At 37.0% G+C, this 14,371-nt stretch overlaps 1 protein-coding gene across 1 annotated transcript; it reads left to right on the plus strand.

The window, feature by feature from the left end:
* Positions 1 to 8,104: 8,104 nt before the first annotated feature.
* LOC307157624 (uncharacterized protein) lies at positions 8,105 to 10,015 on the plus strand (the record flags this gene model as incomplete). The annotated part of the gene is made up of 4 exons (XM_079869551.1): positions 8,105 to 8,214; positions 8,323 to 8,606; positions 9,379 to 9,912; positions 9,981 to 10,015. 4 exons carry the CDS (start codon positions 8,105 to 8,107, stop codon positions 10,013 to 10,015), a joined length of 963 nt encoding a protein of 320 aa, XP_079725677.1.
* Between the last annotated feature and the right edge of the window lie 4,356 nt (positions 10,016 to 14,371).

Here is a 14,371-nt window from a genome sequence, read left to right on the forward strand (position 1 = left end):
TAGGTTCCAGTCAGTTGGTAAATCGAAGGTTATAGAATCAAAATTAGGATTAGATATAGATGGTAAGATTGAATTTGATAAAAGTAAAGTTGCTAATAAATTTAATATTTTCTTTTCATCAATTGCAAAGAGCTTAGTGGATAAGCACCCTTTGTCTAAGGGATTTTATGGAATAGATTTTGTTTAGAGTTTTTATTTAAAAAAGGGGATATTACCTAACTTGGTGTCTGTCACAGTGTCTGGTGGTTCCCTGGGTTAAACACTAGAGGTCCTCAGTTTTCACGGTGTCTATGCATTCTCACTACAATTCCCATGATCCTGTCTGTCACTAATTGTTCATTGCTTTACAGCTGTTTCTCGTCACCTTGTTAGCACTTGTGTATATATACCCTGTCTGTTTTAGTGTTTGTCACGGAGTCCTTGTCTTTGTCCCCACACTTCTGTTGTTATTCTAAGCCTGTTTGCTTGTGTTTACTTTTTATGTTTTGGATTGCTTTGTTGGATTTGACCTTTGCCTGGACTGGTTGTGAGTATGGATTACCCTTAAAATAAAACACTGCTATTGGATCTACCTGTTTCTGTGTGTGTTCGTGACAGTGTCCAAGTCCACTGGGTTAGATGGAATTCCAGCGAGACTTTTAAGAGATGCTGCAGATATTATAGCTCCAATTACATTTATTGTGAATCTTTCTTTTGAAAAGGGTATAGTTCCATCTTACATGAAAATAGCCAAGATCATTCCATTATACAAGAAAGGTAATAGATATGATACTGGAAATTACCGTCCAGTCTCCATTCTTAGTGTGGCTTCACAATTTTTAGAACAGATGTATCAATATGTATGCAAGAATGGTTTAATTTATGATTTTCAATCAGATTGATCGAGGTAAAATGTGTGGAATGGTACTCATGGATCTTCATAAAGCTTTCGACACAGTGAATCATTCGATATTGCTAGAGTGTCATGGGTTTTTCAAGTGTGGTCATAGCCTGGTTGAACTCTTATTTAACAGGGAGAATTCAAAGGTTAGAAATTGATGGGATACTCTCTGAAGAGACAATTAATAATGGAGTTCCTCAGGGAAGTGTCCTAGGCCCCCTTTTATTTCTCTTATACATAAATGACATGCAAGCTGTTTGACTGCAATTTATTTTTATTTGCTGATGACTCTGCTGCTCTACTGGTTTTGGACAAGGATGTTCTCAAAATACAAGTGATATTAGGTGAGCAGCTTTGTAGGGTAAGAGACTGGCTCTCTGATAATAAACTTTTATTGCATTTACGAAAAACTGAATCCATATTATTTGGGAAGAAAACTAAACTGAACAAAGCTCCTATTGTGTAATATAAAATAGAACCACTGTTAATTATCTTGGATGTGTTTTGGACAATGATTTAAGTGGTACAAGTATGACTATGAACATTTTAGGGAAGGTTCATGCTAGGACAACATTTCTTGCCAGATGTGTTAGTTTTTTGGATAAGAAAAATGTAAAAATACTTGCATCATGTTTAGTGGTATGTCATTGGAGTACGCATGCATTTCTTGTGTAGCACCAATCTAGCTTGTTTCACTATAATGAGAGGTGGCTATCCTGAGTTCTTTAAATTTCTTTTCAGTCAAATATGTGAGTTTCACTAATAAATGTATCAGTATTCAACTTGTGTGTGTGTGTGTAATTATTAACTCATTGTGTGAAATACTCTTTCCCTCTAAATCACTATTTAAGCAGTACTATACACTTTAAACAGAAATTAAATGTCTTTCAAGTACTTTTATCTTATACCTTCACATTTAACTCAAAAATGACTCTTTTTCCTTAATCAACTTAAAATATCAGTCAGTAACCACAACTGTTTTATAAAAAAAATATGACAGATTTAGTTAGAAAAAGTGTGTCAGAAAGTAAAAAGGTATTGATAAACTCACTTTTCAGATCACAAAGGCATTTAAATTCACATTCAAACAATAGGGCCCAAGAAAATAAAATAGCCGGCAAAACTCTAGTTTAAATTTGAAATACCCTTCAAATGTTTAAATGATGCAGGCCTGAATGTAGCTCGGGTACGTTGTAGCCTTAAACGAAATGGCTGCTTCACCACACAGGCCAAAAAATAATAAAATAAATGGTACCTTATATAGCCTACTCAATGTAGATGTAAGCTCACACGGACAGGATCAAAGGCGTCAGTAACAGGAAACAGGACGAAGAGAGTTAAAGAGAAGAGAAGATGGTTGACGAGGAAAGTCACATGGTTGACGATACGGGCAAAGTCCACCACTCGGTAACGCTATCCGGCTCCGTCAGGGTCTTTGATCATCCAGTGGCGGTTCTAGACCATTTCAACTGGGGGGGCCAGGCTGGGGCCAGGTGTACTGTTAGAGGGGCCAGTTACATTTAGACCTTATTGTTGTCATATCATTTGCTGCACTGCAGGCATTAACAGGCAAAATACCATGGATATAATCATTCAACAATGAATTTGCATTTCCATTTTATTTTTTACATTTGCATTACATATTCAGTATTAGTCACAGTAACTATTTGCATTTTAATTATTTTTTACATTTTACATTACATATTCAGTATTAGTCACAGTAACTGTAATTGCATTTCCATTATATTTTTACATTTGCATGACATATTCAGTATCAGTCACAGTAACTTACATTTTAATAATTTTTACATTTGCATTACATATTCAATATCGGTCACAGTAACTTGCATTTTAATTATTTTTACATTTGCATTACATATTCAATATCAGTCACATTAACTGTATTCTACGATTTTTGTGTTTTTTTGCAAAAAGATCAGCAAATTCATCTAGATTTAAGGCCTTTGCCCTCCTTGACTCAATACTTAGAACACCTAAATTGCTTAATCTGTCATCTGACATTGTGGACCTGAGATAGGTTTTCACCAGCTTTAGTGCAGAAAAACTCCGTTCACAAGATGCAGTACTAACAGGGATTGAAACAGCTATCTTGCATAGTTTAAAGAGCTCAAAGAAAACTTCTTTATAAGGTTGAAAATGAATAATGCCAGCTCTACTACACTGGAGGGCTTCTGCATGCCACTCTGTATTTTCCTTTCTAAAATTCTTCTGAACTGATGTAGTTCATACCCCAAGTCCTCAATATTTGATTCATACATTCTAGCAAATGGAAACAGGGACTTTTCTTTGAGAAACACATCACTTGTAGGGTTTAGAGTTTGGATGCCAGTCATTATTTCACAGTTTTTTTCTAGAAAACCTTCTGTTAAGCTCATTGAGCATCTGATCTAAAACAGGGCAGAAAAGGGTTGTACGAAAACTATCTTTTTCTCGTTCTGAATCTGACCTCTGACCCACTGTACTGAGTACAGAGTCTGCATTAAATTGAGAGCTCAGCTTTTTTGGTCGTTTTGCAGGGGGCTATATTGCAGTATCACATTGCTCAGCTGTGTTCAACACTTCATTCCATAGGTCATCAAAAAATGACTCATCCCTGTAGTCATTCAAAGTCTGAACTAAGGCTTCAACTAAATCAACAGCCTTTGATAGGTCAAGTGATGAAGACTGTAGCATATCTGATAGAAATTTTGCTTCTCCAAACACTTTATGGAGGGTAACAAGGCACACAATGAACTGTAAATCTATCTGTGCAAGCAGACCTCTAGCCTCAACAGATCTGTCACCACTGTGTTCTTGGACTATGTCTTGCAAGACTCGCTTAATGGCAGGCAATCTATCCATAATAGTATGTAGAGCCATATATCGACATGCCCAGCGAGTGTCACTTAGCCTCTGAAGCTCTCTAGCCGGTGCACCTGGGTACATTTCTTTCTGTATGCCAAGCCATTTTTGATGCACATACTGTATGACCCAGATGTGAAGACATACAGTCTTTCTAGTAAGGAGAAGAACTCTCCTACCTCAGGGATAGCTTTGACTGTATCCACTAAAACTAAATTTAGACAGTGTGCATTGCAGTGGATGTAAAAGGCATGCTTTGCTTGTTCTTTAATGCGTGCCTGGACACCTGAATGCTTCCCACTCATAACTGAAGCACCGTCATATGCTTGGCCTACTAGGTTGTTTTTGTATTCAAGACCATGACTTTCTAATATGTGTATGATTTTGTCAGTAAGCCCTGCTGCATCTAGTCGATCAGCCGATTCAAAGTGGAGAAAGCTCTCATGGACAGCTCCACTGAAATAGTACCTGAGTACTAGCGATATCTGCTCCTTTTTTTTACATATTTTGTTTCATCTGCCATTATGCTATAGACCTCACTGTCTGTCACTTCTTCTATAATTTTAGTTTGAACCATACTCCGCCAAGTAAAAAAGATTTAAGACTTTAGGAGGGCTAAAATGCCTGCAGGCATAACAAAACACAGAGTCTGATTGTTTGGAATATTCAAGCCAGGGGTGGATATGGTACCAGGCTGCTTTGAAGCTCCTCCTCCGGTCTCCCATCAGAGTTCTTGGGTATATATTCATCATTGGCTGCACCGGTGGTTCTTCCCGGGATTTGCTGATATCTGCCAAAGAAAAAAAAAATTGTATTAAAAGTATGTATACCCTTTTCAGCAAATAGTTTTCATTTACATAAATATTGAGAATTAAGTGCACTTATTACTTCGTTTGTCTAACTTAGTATTTTTCAGTTTTTCATTATTTGCTGATGAGAATATATTTATATATTTATTTTACCACCTTCATTTTTACTCTGTCATGTCTTTTTGTTGTTATTACTACTGTTATGATTACTTATGCCTGTTTATTTATTTGTTTACTGTTTTTTTTTCTTCTTAACCTGAATGTATAATGTAAAAAAAAATGGCTAATTTTAGATATACAATTGGTATCAGACAACTTCTGAAATCCACCTGATATCACAAGCTCATAGTATGTTAAATAAGAATTAATTTCAATCACAAATTGATTAATTTCTATACACCATATAACCTGACTTATTGCACTGCTTTACATATGTATTCAACAGCACAAACCTGATGGTCCACTGCTAGTGGACGCACGTGGCTCCTCTGTAGGTGTATCACTCTCACTTTCCTCCTCTAATATTCCTTCACTCTCCGTCTCTCCAATGGACAACTCCTCCTGCTCTTCCTGCTCTCTCTCTGCAGGCTCTCTGCTCTCTCTCTGCAGGCTCTCTGCTCTCTCTTGCTCTCTCCACACCTGAACCATTTGGCTCTGTCTCACTGTCTACCTTATCTTTTCTTTGGAAGAACGACATGATGTCCTTCTTTCTCTTCATTTTGGTGAGAAGCTGAGAACTATAGAGCAAAAGCAATGGGGACCAAGAAGCTTATGAATTAATTTACTGAAAATAACTGACTTGCTAGGAAAACTGACTATGTCTAAACGTTTGATGTTACAACTCGTTTGTTTAAAAACACTCAGAACCATGAGTTTGTTGATCATATATTTGATCCCTTTTCAAACTGCCACACAATAACAAACGGACAGGTTAAAATTAGCTGATCTAACGTTATGCATTTAGGGGTGTGCCGGTTTCAGAATTGGTGATGACGGTTATGACGTGAGTCAAATGTGACGGTTCGTAACATAACCGTCGTCCGGGGGGGGGGGGGGGGGGATTGGATGTTCCGACGTTCGTCTGTTATAGGACAACTTAGTTTGAATAAAATTTATATTTGTGTAGTGTTCAATGTTGTTATCAATAGAGATACGCGGATGGGGTATTAGTTCATCCGCAACCTCATCACAAAGAATCAAATACAGTTGGAAACGACGTAGACCATTAATAACACAGACTGTTAACAATTGTTTTTAAAAACTAACATTCTCTATGATAAAAAAAAATGTTTGTAAAAAATATTTTAATAACACGGTTTTGGCGGTTATAGAGTTGTAATGACGTTGTTCAACTATAACCGTCGGACTCACGGTTATATACTAACCGTCACACCCCTATATACATAATACAACATATTAACAACTTTACTTACCTCTATATTTCCTTCTAGTCCCGAGGTAAATACAGATCGTCAGCTCCAGTTTGTATCCAGCCTCTCATGGAAACTACAGATTCTCCAACACCCGTGCAGAGACGACTCGGCGCCTGTGAAGAGACGACTCGACGCTGGCGATGTTTATGCCCTAAATCAATACATGATTAACTAACTGTATTTCTCTGTGTACATTTCTGAAATGCACTTTCTGTAAAGCTGCTTTGAAACAATATGTATTGTGAAAAGCGCTATACAAATAAATTTGAATTGAATTGAATTGAATTCTTTGCTTGAAGTCTTCAATTATAATATTCGCGCAAAACTTTCACCAACTTCTGAGTAGAAAAAAACCTGCAGATGCATGTTCTACCAGAGAATGTCTAACGGGTTCTGGTTCTACGCACTGTTGTGTTACTCTTTAAAGGGTAACTAAATCCCTGGTCAGAGCCTGACTCCACCCACTGGCAATATTTGAAAAATGCTAGAAAAGTGGGCAGTGCCCAGCGGAGATAGAGGGGACGAACCGTGAGCGGAGGGCGTGCACCTGAGACCTGCTGTCAGACTCTCTAAAATGGAGAGTGACTCACAGGGTCGCAAGACGACGTAAAGTACATGCATCTGATGAGTTTTATCGAGTTGATGTCAATAGCGCGCACTCTCTGTAGGCATTTTCATATTTTGTCGCTATGTGAAAAAATCCAACAAAATGCGTTGGCGCGTTTGTTGACCCCAGAGGATTAACTTTAGCCCCTCTAGAAAATGTGTGGGTGACATTTCTGTTCCGCATTGCCACGGTTTAATAGGTCTAATAACGGATGTAAAAAACTATCGCGAAAAAAAAGAACGGCAGAGATGCGCTGTTTACCACAACTTGCAAAAAGACGTTTAAATTTGAATTGCGTTTCTGTGTGTGAATGAATGTTTCGCTTTTAGCAAACTATTTTGTTATACTGAGTAAAAATCGACTGAAATATGTTGAAATAAAATGTATTTGTATAAGCAACGTATTAAACTGCAAATTAACATTTGTATTCCTTATAATAAAAACGAAAGACCTATGTTACAGACATATGAAAAACAACATTTCGTTGACTAGTTTTGCATAGATTACACATTTTTACTGTAAAATATCTGGCACCTCAAATAAGCTTTTGTTTGCCAATTTTTGCTAATATGTTAAATATGTGACCCGCTCTAGCGAAATGAGTCGGAAGTCGCAACGTTCCATTTTAAGTTATGGGCCGATTATGTGGAAAAACAATGAAATAAGATTTTTTTTTTTTTTGTGCTAATTTCAAAGAACAGACATTCAAAAATAATCTCCCAAAGTTTTGTAGTCCAGATAATTGAGTAAAGGTATTTAAATGACTATTAAAGTTTACAAAGTTTTACTAAATTCGCTGGAAATGAACATTCTCAACTCTCGTCACCTCTGAGGATTTCCCGGGTATCCCCTGAAACGTCACTATCTCTGCTCTCCAAATATGGTGTTGCACGTTGTATTGAACCAATCAAAAAGCTTAGAAATGTACACAAACGCGCTGATCGGCACGCGATTGGTCCAGCCATCCTCCTGTCAGACTCGCGGCGCTCTGTATAAACAGCAGATCTCCTCAGAAAGATAACCGGTAAATAATATTAATAATTTGAGAAATGTCGCTGTCAAAAGAGAGCAAAGTCGCCACAGCGTTAAACTCACTGGAGGCTTCTAACCTAAGCTCTGCTGCTGGTCAGCAAGAGTGGCTAAGGCTTGTCAGTGATTTTTTTGGATCTGGAGACGTGTCATCCTCTGATGACAGCGACAGAGAAAGTGACAGCCCTGTGGAAGAGGATCACGATGATGATGATGAAAACGTTGAGCAGCCTGTGACTGATGTCGGGGAAGTTAATAGGGTTATGTGTGGTTGTGAAGCAGTTAGTAGTGAGCGAGATGACGAGTTAGCAAAAATACGTGTATTTTGCTGTAACGGGTGTAAACTCAACGATGGAGAGCCGTGTTTTCGGTCATTTGATGAGGAGTTCGTTTACGAGATACGTCTGTCTATGGCCTCTCTCACCGAATACGAGAATACCTGGTCCTGTTGGGAAAACTGAGTTGCCACTTTCACAATTCCAAGATGACAAGATGCTCAAAGAAGAAAGTGCAGCAAGAGCGTCAGCACCAAAGGACAGAAAATTACGTTAATGGAAAGAGAGTCTGTCGAGAGACATTCAAGTTTTTACATTGGTAAGTAACTTAAAAATGTAAGCAGCTCTTAATTCAGAACTAGCTATTATGGCGAAATGCATTGCTCTGCATTTTAGTGACAGTGGGTTGTTCTTGTTTTTATTTTAGCATAAGCCAAAACAAGCTGACAGCTCTCCTTAAGCATTACAAAGAACATGGGTTGACCCCCCGTGTAAAAACATCCGGTGGCCGTCAGAAATCAGACAAGCGCCTGCTCACGCATGATGACATCTGTCGTGTGGTGTCATTCATCGTAAACTTCGCGGAGCTTCACGGACTGGTTCTTCCAGGTCGAGTCCCTGGCTACAAGCGTTTTGACATCAAGTTGCTGCCCTCTCATTACACCAAGGCCACAGTTTTTCGTGCCTATGAACAGGCAGTTAGGTCAGGAGGTATGTATTCTTTATTAATGAGCATTTCAGTGTTGAATTGATAAACCTATTATGTTGAAAAATAACATAATGTGATAATGAATGTTATTCATTAGTTTTCACATGTAGCCTATGCTTGCTGAGTGATCTTTAGTGAAAGGCTTGTCAGTTAATGATAGACTGCAATTGATGGAAAAGTTTTAAAGTGCATTGTTTTTTTTTTTGTTTTTTTTACAGTTGCTAAGACACATTGCTCAATACTTAAGTCACTTTTTCAAAACTCTCCACACAGTTCTCCTAACTAACTTTCAGCTCGCCACAGCAGTTAATTTCACATTCAAAATGCAGTAACACTACCAAATCACTTCATTCATGTCTCAAATCAACACATTCTTACACAACACTAGCAAAGGTTTACAGCCAACAAACACTTTGTCACCCACAACACAATGACCTAAAACACTAACAAAAGGTAACTTTATACAATGTTTTCCTCTGTAAATGCTTTCTTTCTTCTACCTCTCCACTGTTTAGAATTCACTGTAATATGTTACTAGAATGAATCAGACATGATGCAGTATACTTTATATATTTTGTCTTTTTATATGTCAGATTTAATTAGTAATTCCAAAGTACAAAATAGTAAATAGTATTTAGTAATTCCAATGTACAAAACATTTTGAGTTTTGAAAAAGTGACGTAAGTATTGAGAAATGTCTTAGCGACTGCAAAAAACTGTAATAGTGCATCAAACCCAAATTGAGGAAGTTCTTCCCAAACTTTTTTTTATCAGAACATCGGGTGGTCAACATTGTGACCTTTCGGCGCCTGTGGAAGACCCTTGTGCCCTACATAGTCCGGACGAAGCCAATGACTGACTTGTGTTGGGAATGCCAAAAAAACAACTCGACCATCTACAAGTCTGCCAACCTGACCGAAGCAGAGAAATCAGAGCGATGCAGAAAACAGGAAGACCACCTCATGAAAGTGATATTAGAACGCTCACTGTACCAAGACATGGTTCAGAAAGCCAAGGATACTGTAAAAGACCATGGCATTCATGAACTCGGTCCCTGTGATCCATGCTCCCGAGAAATCACAATGCATTACTCATTTGATTTTGCCCAGCAGGTGCATTTTCCCTCCAATCCACTTCAGCCCGGTCCTATGTACTTCTTGACCCCTCGAAAATGTGGCTTGTTTGGCATCAACTGTGAGGCTATTCCAAGACAGGTTAACTACCTTATCGATGAGAGTGTATGCATCACCAAAGGGCCAAATGCTGTGGTGTCATTCCTGGATAATTTCTTCACTCAATATGGCATGGGTGAAAAGCATGTCCAGCTACATTGTGACAACTGTGTAGGCCAGAACAAGAACAATACTGTGCTACAGTACCTACTATGGAGAGTTCTCAATGCATTCCATGAAACAATTTCATTGAACTTCCTCATTGTGGGCCATACAAAGTTTGCACCAGATTGGGCATTTGGCTTGGTGAAACAAAACTATCGCCGAAAGATGGTATCATGTCTGGACGATATTGTTGATGTTGTTCGAAGCAGCACACTGACTGGAGTTAACATCCCGCAACTGGTTGGTAGGGAAGATGGGGAAGTCATAGTGAAGCAGCGTGATTGGCAGTCATTCCTGAAGCCATTCTTCCGACATCTCCCAGGAATAACCCGACATCAGCATTATCGGTTTGTAATTTATGGTACTATAATACTAATGGCATATGTCTATTATGCTCAAGTGCTGTGTGTGTGTGTGCTTCTGTGTTACATGGGTATTTGTGTATAAAAGTGAATGGATCTTTTACAACTAGTTTTCCCCTGTGTTTTTCAGAATGAGCAGTGACCATCCTGGCTGGGTATTTTACAAGGCCTTTGCCACCTCTGAGGAACAAGGAATATGCTTGCTCCAAGACGACGCACCACCAATCCAGAGACCCCCTGTCATCAAGCCCCCTGGCCTGGATTTGAAAAGAAAAAGTTATCTGTACCAAAATATCCGTGAGTTCTGCACAGATAATACAAAGGACATTACATGCCCAAAACCGCCAGTAAGTTGTCCCTCTCCCTGCCCAGCTAAGAAGAAAAGAGCTTGAATCTGAGTGAGTGTATTTATTGTGTATGGATGTACAGTAAGTGAGTGCAATTATTGTGTGAGTGTATTTATCTGCAACAAGAATCCATTACAATGTGTTTATTATTTATTTTAACCCAATGTTTAACTGTTGTTATCTTCGTTATGAATTTGTTACACTGTTATTGTCAAATAACTCTCACTTTCTCTCTCTCTCTCACACACACACACACACGCACGCACACGCACACACACACACACACACACACAGAGACACACACAGAGACACCACACAGAGACACACACAGAGACACACACAGACACACACACGCACGCACACACACACACTCTCTCTCAAGCAAAAATGTAGCACCTCTGTTCAATTTTTCTGATTTTTGTAAATTTTTGTAAAAGTGCCTTTTTAATTATTTATTCAAATAAAAACTTAAAAAAAAAAATTGAGCTTCAGCCTGGTTTAATAGCATTTATATATATATTAATGTCTTTGGTCAAATTAAGCTGTAAAATAAATAGTTTATCACTTTAAATGCGATGGATTTTGAAAGATATCAACAAAAAACGGGCAAAAAACTTTAAAAGCGATTTTCTCAGTTTTTCATTTGGAAAAAGAGGGCAGACGACCATAATTCAAATGTGTATATCTTTACAACCGTTCAATGTATGACTTTGACTAGGATATCATTTGAAAGCTTATGGTCTCCTCTTTCCATTAATATCAAAATATCAATTTGTCAATTTGGGTCACTGTGACTCATTTTGCTGGATCAGGTCACATATAGTATATTTTGTCAATGTAGGCTATATTCAAAGTAATGAATCCTTAACTTTGAAATATGTATGATAAAATGTATACTTTAGTTTTTACAAAGAAAGATTACACTTGAATTGTTGTTGTAATTGTAACCTTTTTAATAAAAAAATATATACTTACAAGGTAGATGTAAACAAATTTTAAAAGGTAAATATAAGCCTTTTCTTTAAATAATTTTTATTGTGTTTTATTATTGACAAATTTGGGGAGAGGATACATATTCCAAAACTGAAAATACAGTATGAGAATTAACTGCTCAATTACTAGACATGTTTTCCTTGGATATTATACAATTTGCAAGTACAATTTGTGGAAAAAATAAAAAAAATTTGAGATGCTTCCAACTGTGAACCAATTTGGTAGAATATACATATATATATATATTGCTCTTGCATTCTTTCTTGTGGCTATAGGTGACACACCTGAATGAATGGCTCATTAAGTATGCGGGCCCCATTGTCTCCTCAGGTGTGAATCACTAAATATGCATGATGGTGTTGGATTGTTGACGCCCCTTGCGCATATTGCCTTTACAAACAAAAAGTGTTTTACAAGATTTAAATCAATGTATTGTTATGTGAATGATTAGGCAGGATGATTTTCACATCATTTTGAAGAAAAAACTCTAGGCAACGACATCCATTTGTCAAAAGTCTTATTGACACATATTTAGTATGTGTTTTGTGGCCTTATTTCAGAAACTTTAGTTTTTTGTTTTTTCAAAAACCATGCATAAACATTATTCTCTCAAAAATACAAACATGTACATGCAAGTTGTTCACATATTATGGTAGCCCTGTTTGTGCTATATAGAGTGTAATTACACCTTTGCCATTAATATGTTTATAAGCAACTGAAAAAAGCACAAATGTCAGGGCATGTCAGAACATCTCAAGGACCCCAAAAACCCCTCAGACCCCAGAGGGTTAACATTAACCACGTTTCTCTTATCAGTAAACACACTCATGTCTCTCGCTCCTCTTCCTCCCTTGTACTTTGACCTCAACCGTGATTGGCTCATTAAAAAACTTTCAGAAATAAAATAAATTTACAAAACATTTCTGTAACTCTTTCTTTCTATTCTTACCGGCATCATTAAAGCATCTTCACAAATATTATTAACCAAAATATTTAACCTTTTAAATGTAAAACATGAACATAACACAATATGCATTTTTCTTATTGAGCAAAATCACAACTTCATTGCTGGTCAATGATTCTTAACTTTTTTAACCTCAAATTCTATTTATTAAATTATTTATTGAAATATGAAATTATTTATTCCAACTTATCTAACTTTTACTAATGATAATGATTTCAACAGGGTTACACTTGGATGTCCGATTTGTCTCGTTTATGGCTGGTTAAGTTACAGAGATCTCAAAATAAATTGATAAGGTTGTTTTTAGGTTTTAATAGTGTTACACATGTTGATGCTTCCCATTTTAGACATCTAAAGTGGTTACCTATAGAAAGCAGAGTTGTGCACTTTAAATTAAAGATGGTACACAAGATAATTAATAAAAGAGCTCCTTCATATTTTAATATGTATTTTTCTAGGGTAAGTGAGAAACATTGTTATAATACTAGGCAGAGTCTAATGGATATTACATTGTCGTTTCAAAACAATGTACGGTCGAAGGTCTTTTGAATTCTCAGGGGCACATGAATGGAACAAGTTGCCTCTAGATGTAAAGAGTATGTCAAATATGGTTGGTTTTAGTATGAAGGTTAAAAGTTGGCTATTAGATAAGTTGTTTTTTTGTGATTCATGTTGTATAATGTAGTGTTGTAAGTATAACAGTATGCAGTGCCAAGGTAACCTGTCTCTAGGAGTGAAGTTGTGCTTTACACCAAGAACAGAAATGGAAATAAGTTTTTTTTAAACTTTATTGTGTTATCCTTGACAAATGAGTGTATTTTTCACTATTATTTTGTCTAATAAATCAAATAAAAAATGGCACTGCCATGAAAATCTTTAAAATTTTCACGGCTTTAAAAATCTTTAAAATCTTTAAAAATGGCATCAGCTTCTTCTGACCCACAATTTTTTTTTTTTTTTTTTTTGAAGTTGTGCCTTTCACAAGACTGACAGATCCCTCTGTTGGGGGCAGTTACACCTGGCCACTACTGGATATAAATCCGTCTCAAATGCGTTTCTGAGAGCATTTGGTCTTTTCACGATCGGATAGCTATCCGATCACAGAAAATGCATGAAGTGGCCAGGTGTAAACAGCCCCTTGAAGTTCAAAAAGGGTAATCACATTTTCTGGTCTGCTAAGGCACCTAATAGTACTATTGTTCTTATAGCTGTTTTCACATGGATTGATTCTTGATTGTGTAAGGCCACCCATCGGCCCAAGGACGGAACCCAATAATTTGGGTGTGCGTGTCTTTTCAGCGCTTCAGTGAAGTTCACCTAATTTATTAGAATTTAGTTCCAATATTACTTTAGCTCTACGGTAAATCTGACTCCAATTTCAAATGATAATCAAATTTAGATTGTGATTCTTATTAGAAAATAATCATAAATATTGATTATGAATTAATTTAGATTTTTGATTACTCTAGGTATCCCATATTTTCAATTATTCATTCATAAGGGACCCGGTGTCGCTTTGAGACGTCACGTCATGAATGTGCGCTCACGATCACAAACTAGCCAGTTCTGAAATAGTCAGAGAATGCAGTGCGACCTATTTTGTGTTGTGCACCATGCTCCATTCATTAGTGCCTTTGGTTTGATCTATCCTGGAAGAGATTTGTGGAAACACTAGACTCCACATTAATCCATACTAAAAAAATGATTTCAGAATAATGCAGAATAAATCAAATATAACATTTTAAGAATTGGAAAAAAATCCAG

The sequence above is a fragment of the Squalius cephalus genome, assembly GCF_949319135.1.
Source record: "Squalius cephalus genome assembly, chromosome: 4".
NCBI classification, from domain to species: Eukaryota; Metazoa; Chordata; class Actinopteri; order Cypriniformes; family Leuciscidae; genus Squalius; species Squalius cephalus.